This window comes from Pochonia chlamydosporia, chromosome 2, assembly GCF_001653235.2.
Source record: "Pochonia chlamydosporia 170 chromosome 2, whole genome shotgun sequence".
Lineage (NCBI taxonomy): Eukaryota > Fungi > Ascomycota > Sordariomycetes > Hypocreales > Clavicipitaceae > Pochonia > Pochonia chlamydosporia.
Window position 1 is genome coordinate 2,633,420 of NC_035791.1, and position 10,802 is coordinate 2,644,221.

General features: G+C 49.3%; 4 protein-coding genes and 1 non-coding gene across 5 annotated transcripts; 2 read left to right on the forward strand and 3 right to left on the reverse strand.

Moving 5' to 3' along the window:
* Nucleotides 1–5,749: 5,749 nt before the first annotated feature.
* Nucleotides 5,750–5,822, reverse strand: VFPPC_17261. Its single transcript has one exon. It is a non-coding gene; the product is annotated as a tRNA-Lys (tRNA).
* Nucleotides 5,823–6,130: 308 nt separating this feature from the next.
* VFPPC_13355 (DNA-directed RNA polymerase I and III polypeptide) lies at nucleotides 6,131–6,739 on the forward strand (the record flags this gene model as incomplete). Its single annotated transcript, XM_018291132.1, has 4 exons — nucleotides 6,131–6,274; nucleotides 6,334–6,425; nucleotides 6,475–6,551; nucleotides 6,615–6,739. 4 exons carry the CDS (start codon nucleotides 6,131–6,133, stop codon nucleotides 6,737–6,739), a joined length of 438 nt encoding a protein of 145 aa, XP_018146978.1.
* A 198-nt stretch (nucleotides 6,740–6,937) lies between these two features.
* On the reverse strand, nucleotides 6,938–7,642 carry VFPPC_13356 (NADH-ubiquinone oxidoreductase B14 subunit; the record flags this gene model as incomplete). Its single annotated transcript, XM_018291133.1, has 5 exons — nucleotides 6,938–6,949; nucleotides 7,017–7,127; nucleotides 7,202–7,348; nucleotides 7,487–7,548; nucleotides 7,600–7,642. 5 exons carry the CDS (start codon nucleotides 7,640–7,642, stop codon nucleotides 6,938–6,940), a joined length of 375 nt encoding a protein of 124 aa, XP_018146979.1.
* A 289-nt stretch (nucleotides 7,643–7,931) lies between these two features.
* VFPPC_02913 (cell cycle control protein cwf14) lies at nucleotides 7,932–8,246 on the forward strand (the record flags this gene model as incomplete). The annotated part of the gene is made up of 1 exon (XM_018282490.1): nucleotides 7,932–8,246. The coding sequence occupies one exon, from the start codon at nucleotides 7,932–7,934 to the stop codon at nucleotides 8,244–8,246; it is 315 nt and encodes a 104-aa protein (XP_018146980.1).
* A 434-nt stretch (nucleotides 8,247–8,680) lies between these two features.
* On the reverse strand, nucleotides 8,681–9,536 carry VFPPC_02914 (zinc finger domain-containing protein; the record flags this gene model as incomplete). Its single annotated transcript, XM_018282491.1, has 2 exons — nucleotides 8,681–9,103; nucleotides 9,177–9,536. The coding sequence occupies 2 exons, from the start codon at nucleotides 9,534–9,536 to the stop codon at nucleotides 8,681–8,683; spliced, it is 783 nt and encodes a 260-aa protein (XP_018146981.1).
* Between the last annotated feature and the right edge of the window lie 1,266 nt (nucleotides 9,537–10,802).

The following is a 10,802-nucleotide window of genomic DNA, read 5'->3' on the forward strand; positions in this document are numbered from 1 at the left end:
ATAAGCGCCAGGCTGCTAACATGAAGTCTGGCCGCTTGGACTTGGAACGTGCCACATCTGATGCTTTGGCTTGTTCAACCAGGCTGCACCAGGCAGGACATGAAGGCAATTTACTCCGTACTCTGTACAGCCTGGCATTATTCATCCAAGCATGTGCCAAAAACCATTGTACTCCGTGCCGCATGCAGACCGTTCTTTTGCAAATGTTTCGGAAATACAGTATGTCTGTCTTCGTCACAAACAGTCACCGCCGCCGCGCCTCCTCCTCAAAAGCCTCCTCAAGAGACTCCTCAAAAGACTCCACGGAAACTTGAACCTCAAGTGGCCTTCCTTGGCTGGTGTTGACCACCCCCAACAGTGTTTCTTCGCCACCAGATCCTGATCTCGGCTGGAAGTGGGAATTTCGGACGAGTTTGAAACAAACAAATGCCAACTACTTACTGTATTGTACAGTACAGAAACTACGCACAAGAAATTCCGTTCAATACCTACCTACGAATGTACGAAAAGGGTGGCGCCTGAGTCGCTCCACCAAAGTCTGACAAGGGACGGAACGCCAGGACTCAGTACCCTTGGGAACATTGAAGCATCATGGCCACCATCGATCATCACCTGCTAGAGTCAGTCTGGTCTGTTCGACTTTCCAGCAGCACCAGAACCAGACACAGGCCCCTGAAGAAACAGACCAGGACATTCACGGAGTACTCCGTACCTGCAGTGTAGTCTGAGTATTCGTCTCCACCGACGAAGTCTCGGAGGCAGATAAACATTGAATGCACACCAGCAAATCTCGTTAGAACCATTGACATCAACCTTCAGGTGGTGAGCAAATGAGCAGCACCACCAGCATCGGAGTGACACGGCAGCAACAAGGTCCATATCCCCGCGTACTACGAAGTACGTTGACCTGCTCTGCATTTCGAAATTAAAACCAAAAAACTGGCTACTTTACTCATGCTCTGTCAGCCACACTAAGGCAGTAAGCAACCTTGTGGACAGCGCTCACAACGTTTCGCACCGTCTGCAATGTCAACTTGGACCATCCGGGCCAAGGCCAGTCAATACTAATCAAGCTAGGTGGCTGTCAAAGAAAACATGACTCTGAACGTGCCAAGTACAGTATTGTACATGTCCTGCTATTTTCTTTGTTCAAGGAGTTCGTGGCTAACGGTTGAGCTTCTAGCGCGAAAATCATTCGCCCAGGATCGCCGTTTTGGTACATTTGGACGTTCTTGCGTGGAATTTCTGGGGCCAAGTGGGCGTTTGTTCTCCTTTCTTTTCCTAATTCATCTGCATTTACGAAGTACACATGTACGCCCTATTGACGGGAATGATTTATATCTACAGGAGGTTACGCCCCGTGATCAGCAGTCAGTTTACCTTCACGTATCCACGAATCGCCACCGAGGACACCGTTGTCCAAGTGCCTCTCGGGCATCTTTTGTCCAAGCATCGCCGACAACAAACAGACCAGACGTTGGTCAACGGTCAACGGGGTTTGACCATCCGTCCCACTGCCGCGGTCTAGTTTGTTTTACCTTGGGCTTAGCTCCTCCTCAGAGATCAAAAGACGCCGCCACCCACCCCCCATCTCCTGCAGCCGCACCGCACGACCCCTGAAAAGCCCCGGCGCTCTGTTCTTTGATTGGGCCGCCTTCCTCGTCCTGATGGTTCCATGAGACACCGATGGGTAGACTGGCGGAAACTGGGCGGCCCAGGAGGAGTTCCAGTTGGTTTGTCCATCTCACGTTTGACTGCAACCGCGATTCACACCAGGGTTTGGGAGTTCCACCACCATGTACTTGTCGAAGAGTGAGTCCCAGATAGGAATCTACCCACCCGCCACTCACAAGGCTTCCCTTTCCTGAACTCGCAAATAAGGATGCGCCAGAAGTGTGACGTTCAACTTCGTGTGCAGCACGCCCTGTCCTCTGTGGGATGAACAATGTCGGCCACGTTTGCCAACGCTGGATATCCCACACTCCTCAGCTTAACCCGAAGGCGAAATATCAAAGCATCCCATTGCCTTCGATTGGTGGTGGGTGGACACACACGCTCGGGCACTAGTAGATCGCAGTCTCAACTCAGAAGCCATTTCTAACGCTAAGAGAAACAAAATGCGCCAAACTTTTGGGTGAAACCGTGGTGGTATTTTGATGTGAGCGCAGCTACTGGAGATATCCGGGACACCCAACAACGCAGATGAACTCCGAAAGTTGCGTTTTATACACAATTTTGCAAGTCACATGGGGCGCCATAGGATATGACATCAAACAACGATTGCAAGGGATTTCACATTCGACACTCTCACGAATTTACAATATGGTAATGCATGGAACGAAGCCGTGCAGTGTTCCTCTGTTCTATTAGTGGCTTCTTGGCGCCAGCGCTGAAGGCTGTTCAACCGTAATCCTTTGGGGTACCACCATGCCTAATAAAGGTTCGTTTGGATCGATTGAACGAAGTGGTACTGTGTCAACATGACATCTTGTCGAGGGTACCGCGGGAGATCGAACTGCAAAAAGAAAATTTGTGTTGGGTCGGCATAATGCACAACATCTTGGCTCCAGACATACATACACACAGCCATCAACACCATCAATCAATAGTGCTGACCCTTGGTGTCTGCCGCCACTGACTCACGATTGGGGACTACGTATCAATGACGGTCCACAAACGGCGCCGTCTGTATCGTTTGATGCATCAGTTATCGATTTCACCTTCCCCAGGCGCCCGCTGTCAAAGACCTCATCGACACCACTGTGATCCAATTTCCATTCATCAAACTGCCGGCTCGGCAACCCAGGTCCGAATCATTGAAGAGACTGGATTGAATTTATTGGTCTGCGACTCATTGGCTCTCCTTGTCACTCAATTGTCGCGTGGCGCGTAACCCTTGAACTCCAAGGGCCATCTTTATGCCAATCCTCATAATTCTCCACTGCCACATTCGTATTCCTTCATATGGTTTTGATGTGACGACTGCAAAACCCGGGACACAATTCGGAGTATCCCCATCATTGGTCGCACATGACGCAAGCGGCCGCTTTGTTTGGTGACGTTGTTGATGAATGGCGGGCTTTGGCGGGCAGCCTACAGGGAGAATTGATATATCCTTTCTATGAACGGAAAGACAGAAGACGGCTACAGAGACATTCGTAACACTCAAGACGGAAACTCAGAACCAATTACAATTTGTCACCGAAGCAGAGCATATCCGCTACCCGCAACAGCAGACAAATTTTCTCTCTCCTGTGGCATGGACATGTAACTGGACCAACACACGAGCAGATGAACCAGTAAAGCATATACACACCGAATCATGCTTTGTCGTGACGTCTAATTTCTCGGTGTATTTCTCCTGCATGCGCCGTCTCAATGGATGTTGCCAAGATACAAAGAGCTCTCCACCTTGCAATTGCAAGGTGAAGCTTTCATTTGCTTGTTGGAGCCTTGGAACTCTGTATGGAACTCTGTAAGACTGTAACCCACACCCCTCCGCTCGATTGCCTTCACTGGACATGGGAGGAGAGCCAGCAGACAGCACTTGCTCATCCCCTGTTACACCATGTATCTTGACTCGTTGGCCTCTCAGCCAAGTAGGCACGGTTGTTTCTTTGTCGACTCTTCAGCGGCAATCTTGGCGAAACACTGGCGCTATCGCATTGATGTGCACATACGGAGTATGCACGGAATACATGTGGCTTGACGTCGAACCAGACATCCCCACTCTGTACAACCTCTGGCTTCCACATTTACGGATTACCGTTCCGAAGAACTACCAGGGAGCTTCTGATTTACATTGGGCTTGTATTTTGATGCGAGAGTATTATACAGTGTTGGATCTGAGTATGGGACGGGGGGTGAAGCCATGCCGTCTTGTTATGCTTCTTTGCAATGCCATAATTTGCACAGCCGAGGTAGGAGTATAAGTTAATCTGCAAGTCTAATACGGTGAACATAGCCGTGCCCATTTCTCAGTCCACCAAGCAGACATCTGATCAACTCGAAACGATTCGCTCTGCCTGGTATCGCAGTCCGTATCAATACCACGAGGGTCCGTTTCAACACCAGAAAGCCCCCACGTTCCCCGTCCACTTTAGGAAGATATCATGGCCACGCTTCGTTTTGTGACCCGACTGCCGTTCCTCTCAGGGATCGCCGAGAGGTTCTACTGATGATGAATGGCACGCCCCAGCACGTTCTGGGCACCAGCATGTCATTCATCCTTGGACCCTGTCTGTCAATACTGATTTGAGTGTTTCCCGGCATACATGTCAATCCTTGTCGGTCTGTCTTATCCGTCTTGGGCATCAAAAAGTAACAAAGTCACTCACTCTGGGACATTACAGTGGTGGCCCGCAAAGCGATGAGTGCCGTGACTCGTTGCCGATGAGCATAGGGCAGCGAATTGCCAAAAATAGGCGGTCAAGTCTGCTTTTTGTTTCAATTTTTTTGGGAAATGCATGACAACCGGGTCTGGTTGATGAGGCGCCGTTCCCTGTCTGTCAGAAACAATTCCCTCTGGTAAGCCTATGGTAAGACCAGACGATAGTTGGCGAGATGCAGTGCCGGTTGGAATATGCATGTTCCTTTTCTTTTTTGCCTACTTGCTCTGGGCTCATCCTCCGGCGTCGCAGGGTACTGTATTCGTGGTAAACTTGTTCCACTCACTGGCAAACTGGCACCAGACAAACGTTTGAAAACTTAAACAAACACACCCACTTGGCCATGCAACCTTCAACATTGAACCCATGAATCTCAGGAGTCCCCTGTCCCGTCTGTGGGCTGGACCTGAGACGTCGTCGTCTCAGGTCGCCGTTACAACAGTGGGGCAAGATGCAGGATTTGACCCCGGCTGGCCTTGCAGGGGGCTTTCTTGAGCTTCCTTGCGTAAGTATTTCCTACGGTGATGATGCCGCGTCTTCGTTTGGAGGTTTGACCAGACCAGTTCGTTCCAAGTCTGCTTCCATGCAAGTAGATGCTCTGGATTGGTGATCGGCTATTACCATGGAGCGGGACAAGGCACACTTGGGGTCCGTTAGGCAGACTGCTTGGCTGCTAGATTTTTTTTTTCTTTTGAACTTTTTTTTTTTGCATTGATTTGAATTGATTGTTCAAATGTGGTGATTCGTTGCGTGGACGTTGAAGGCTCGTCATTTCCGTTGTCTCGTGATTGGTGACCATGAGCGTCATGCTGATTGTTTGCTTGAACTTGCGGTGACTTCTGGTACTTGACGCTTAGGCTAAATACTTTATCTCTATTTACTTACTTTTTCTTGTATGGGGCGTGTTTCGAGTGGCTTGTGACCTGTGAAGCGTACGTCGATAGTTGACTTTTTCTCATGGTGTCATGTTGGAAGTTAGATTAGACTTGATGCTTGATATGACTTCCAGGGAGTTGCCATGGGGCGCCAGCCAGGCTGCAATTCCCACACAAGCCATCATCCAAAATGTGAGTAAGCCAATGATTATATTATGCGACATGTTTCATTGAGATGCCGGCATGAAGTTATAAAGTTGAAGAGTTGCAGGTGTGCAACCGCTACCCTACACCAATGCATCCGGTGATACTGGCTCGCTGCTCTTGCATGATTCCAACCGCTACACATCGAAAAGTGATATGTAGAGGAAAAAAAACCAATGGAAAAGCACTCAAGCCCTAGTGTTATAAAGAATTTTTTGAAAAAAAAAAAAAGAGTTAACCAGAGTCCAAAACAAATGAGACAATTATCAAAAAAGAATTGATCGCCCGAGGGGGGTCTCGAACCCCCAACCTTGGGATTAAAAGTCCCACGCTCTAGCCATTGAGCTACCCGGGCCAAGCTCGGTAGATTGAAAAACCGAGTCACTAATAGGCAATATACGTCTACTCCAATCCCATACCACCTGGAACCCAACGCCACACTTGTGGCTTTCGCCCGTCCTCGGACCCGCCTGCAATTCTGCCCATATCGACATCAAAAATTCTGAATAAGTGAAGCTCATCACTTGAACGAAAAGCTGCACGGATCTCATGCACACCACAACGACAAGAACCTGAACTTGCACACCCACATCCGCAAAGCACCGCCAAATTTATTGGAGACCTTGTTCGCTTGAAGAAACCAGGATGCCTAGCCGCACAAAGATGGCCGACGAGGCGCAGGACGCAAGCATGGAGGATGTCCCGCCGTCTGCGCAGGCTGCTGCCGTTGAGGATGCCGAAATGGAGGATGGTGCAGAAGGTGAAGAGGAGGAGGAAGAGGAGATTGAGGCTCAGAGAGTTAGAATTGTGAGATTTCAACCCACGCCCGACGTCAGATGAGGTTCTTACTAATGATGGCTTGACAGCTGCCGGGTTCAACGGATACAGCTGCCTCGTTTGAGTTTATCGACGAGGGACATACGCTTGGTAATGCGCTGAGGTATATCATTATGAAGAAGTGAGTATACTGCAAGCGGTGAGAGGCAGGCTGTACTGACGTTTTGTAGTCCCGATGTTGAATTTTGCGCTTATGCTATTCCTCATCCTTCGGAGCCAAAGATGAATATTAGAATTCAGACCTACGGTATGTAGTTTCCCAAGAAGATTGGTCTTACTGAATTGAGTGGTTGCTAAATTAGACGGACAGAGGGCAATGCGGTAGATGCCTTGAAGAAAGGTCTAGCGGATCTGCAGGACGTGTGCGATGTGGTGGCCGATGAGTTCTGGACCAAGAGACAGGCGTTTAATGCGGAGAATGGCATTGAAAGGTGATGAATTTCGTTGGCGGTAGCATGGGAAAAGCATGGGCATTTGTGATTTTCTTAGGGGAAATCTTTTTACGCATTTATTTTGTCATCAACGTTAACGGCGATTATTGCCAGGTGGCTGGAATAGAAGGCGCTTGCGGCGTTTGTAAAAAAGTCTTGTTTTTTAAGGGAAACTTATATACATAGCAGTTGTTGCTCTTGTCTAATTCCGACCCTGTGAAATGAACGTTAGTGTTTGTCCCAGCAGTGCCATGTACTCCGGGGATCGGTGGTCGGTTTACCTCCATGAATCCTTCCATGAAGCTCGATGGCAGCCTCTTATCTCCTCTGAAGTTCTCCTCTTTGAAATAGGACATGACGTGGGTGGTCTGCTTCCAGAAGTTCATCATTTCCTGTGTTTCCAACTGGTTAGAACTTCCAATTCCCGAAACTGAGTGGTCGGTTGGGTTGTATCGTGAAGGCATACCTGGTACTCGGCATGGGACTTGAACAGCAGGACATCGACAACCGGAAGCTTCGCCGCGAATCGGTTTCGCTCAAACTCCTGACGGACGCGGGTTCTGATGGCGGAGATGGGCAAGGGCATGTTGTACATGGTCTGGATCTCTGGCGCCTAAATTGCCTCGTTAGCCGGTGCCGCTACTATGATTGATGGCATCGCATCTGTGAAAATCGACTGCAATTGATGGAAAATCGTCGAGGGAGAGTATGTTCGGCTGGAGAGATGTCAATTGGAGACGGGTAGACGTACAGCTCGGATCCATTCGCGGTAGGAGGAGAGAACTCGACGCTTCGCATCCGACCAGTTGGCCGCTATACAGCTCATTAGCACGCTGGCGGTCAATATAATACCGGAGAACGTACATTGCGTCGTCTTTTTGGCGAATTGTGTCGGCGTGATAGCCATGGCGGGCAGTCAATGCTTCTCAACTTGGAGACCACTGTCCTTCCTGTGACGTTGAACCGTCAAACGAGGTAGATCACGACCAGAGGACCAAAATGCATCACGTGATGATATCCGCCACATCTTCGAGGTGCACGCCACAATTGATAATGCCCCTCGACAGCTGGCTGAGTAACCTCTGACGTTTATTTTCTGTTGCTGGATACGAGCATTTCCATTTTCACTTTGTAAACATCGAACCATCTCGTCATATCTACAGAATCAACAGCCGCTCGGCTGTACTTACGAGATCATGCCTGCGATACGACACTCTTCAAAGAGAAAACCACCGCCAGAAGGCTTCAGCGACATCGAAAATGACCTTTTAATCTTTGCCAACAAGATGAAGGATGCGCAGAACAAGCCGCCTCCTCAGGGACCAAAATACCAAGCGCAGTGGGAGATCTTCCAAATCTCACATCAACGGAGTCGCTACATTTACGATTTATACTATGAGAAGGAGGCCATCAGCAAGCAGCTGTACGACTGGCTGTTGAAGAATGGCTACGCAGATGCCATGTTGATCGCGAAGTGGAAGAAGCAGGGTTACGAGAAGGCAGGTTTTTGATCGCATGTACCACGAGAAGAGGGCTAAAATTTACTAACCTGCCACTAGCTTTGCTGTCTCCGGTGTGTCCAGACGAAAGAAACCAACTTCAACAGCACATGCATATGTAGGATTCCTCGAGCCGAAGTCAAAGAGGGCCAAGACGTTCAATGTGTCAGCTGTGGTTGCAGAGGGTGCGCCTCGAGCGACTGAGCTCGAGAACGAATCAGGGCTACTAGCTCACGCATTAAGGATGATTTAAGGCGTTTTTGGCGTTTGATGAAACTTCAAGCAGGAGAGTTTGGAAAAAATAGCAATCATGCCGACGGATATAAAGGTTGGAAGCAAGGGACCCAAGAGGTAGCGATCCTTCATTTGGCCAATCATCATCAAATCATAAATTATTCATACTGATCATTATCATTATGCAGTCGCCCCCTTCGTGTGATTTTCCTTCATGACTTTGAGAAACCCGCCCGGCCGCCTCGACCAAACCGGACGCTGGGAGGAACAAACTGCAACGCTGACATGGCTCCAGTGAGATCCGCCATGTCTGCGTCCGCATTTTGCTTTTTAGGAGCCAGCTCCTTGACGGCGCCTGGGGGCAGCGACTTGCTGTTTTTGCTCTCGCCCTTTGAACCTGCATCCGTTCCCTCCAACGTGTTTGCTCTTCGTCGTGATTCCTTTGATATGGAGGCTGTCGATGACCTCCGTCGGCGGTGGTCGCCTTCAACCAGTAGTGATCGTCTTCCATCAATCCCATCCTTAGTGACGCCAAAGAAGAAGTTTTTCGGGTACAAATGCTTGTCAATCATGTGTAGACGCCGCTTTTGATGCGTCAGACACTTGCGCTCACATCCCTCAACAAAACAGGAAAACTGTGATACATAAGCGTTAGCCCAGGTATCGTAGAGTATACAGACTGAAGCGGGGTTTAAGTGATACACGTACCGTGTGTTCGCCTTTGTCTCTTCGCACTCTAACAAGCGGGTCGTGGCATTCTTCGATGTGTACATCAAGCAGGTGCTGCGAGGGAAAGTTCTTGCGGCATTCAAGACATCGGTTGGTGTGAAACAGGTTGTAATGCGATTCGTATTCCTGGTACGACCTGAAAGCGATCGGTTCTTTATGAGGGGGAAGTGCGCATTTCATTGTGGGCGTGTCGTTGTCGTCGTCGTCGTCTTCGACCGCCGAGTCGAGCTGTGATATTTTGGTGGTGGGTAAACTGGAGTCTCGACTTTGATAGCGCTCTGTATCCCCGTCTTGGGAATGGGAGTCTAAATGCTCTTCCGGCTCTCGTGAGCGCTTCATCTTTTATTAACTTGAATATTAGCTTGGTGGGGTACACTATTACTTTTTGGTCGCTGCTGTAAAAGAGTAAAATGGCTTGGAAGTTTCGTCGTCGAGTTGAGGCGAGGCGGTGGCGGACGTTGGATCAGCCGGATGGAGGGGTTTGACGACAGGATGCAGACAATGCGTTCATGGACGTGGTTGTGAGCTTCGCTTCAAATGATGTGTGGTGAGAAAGTCTTGCAAGAGTTTGTGAGGCAATTATCCAATGTCTCATAAGCTAATGAGCAAGAGGGATAATTATGTGAATTGTGATTAGCGATGTTGAGATGCAGCACGAGCAAGATGTTCTGGTGGGGTTTGGTTGGGCGGGATTGACTCAAGTGCTGTCTGGTTGTCTGTGGGTGTCTGGTGGGCTGCATCTGGTACCGTTGACGGCTTGTGGCTGGCCATACGCCACAAGCAGCGGAGATCATTGATGCTTCAGAAGACATAGACCAGACTTGATGTAAAGAGATGCCCTACCAAGGGCAGTTCAAGGTTGCTGTACAATTCAAACGCAACCAGCCATTTGAACTAAAAAGTCAGCATGCGAATAGAATGTGAAGACTACTATACATTTGCTACCAACATAAAATTTAAGTTGCAAAACTCGCCTCCAACTTTTATACATTCAGTTTACCAGACCATTGAGACCTTCCAATGTGCAGTCTGGCTGGTGCTTTTGCCAGGCACAACACACCAGACTTGAGCCGTGTGGGGTCAGATGGTGTGCAGACGGACTGCCACTGGCTGAATCCTTGGCCTGGACTGGGACCTGCTTCGGCGATGAGTCGACTATTACGTTCCATGGGCAAAGTTGAATTGTTCTGGTTGAGAGGGAAAAAAAAAAATCCATCAGCTCCATTTTGCATCAAGCGTCCCGTCCATGTGCAGTCCGGTCTGGGAACGGGCCACATCCAAGTGGTTCCCTCCAGCTGGCGCGACCAGACCAGACCAGACCAGACACATCATTAGTTGAGACCCGAAGAATTGCCAGTGCCTGATCCCAGTCTGGTCTGGTTCAATGTTCGGCTCTGGCCTGGTCCTTACTTTATCTTTCTTAGTTCATTCCGTGAATCCTGTCCATGCTCTCTCCATCCAGTATTTAGACTTGCCTGTTCGTCAACCTTGAGGGGTTCAGATGTCGCTCACCTTTTCCTGAACACGGGCTCACTTTGTTGTATTTATTTCTGTCCGCCTGCTGTCGCATTGTCTCGCTGGGCTGCGCAAGAACCTCTTTTTGAC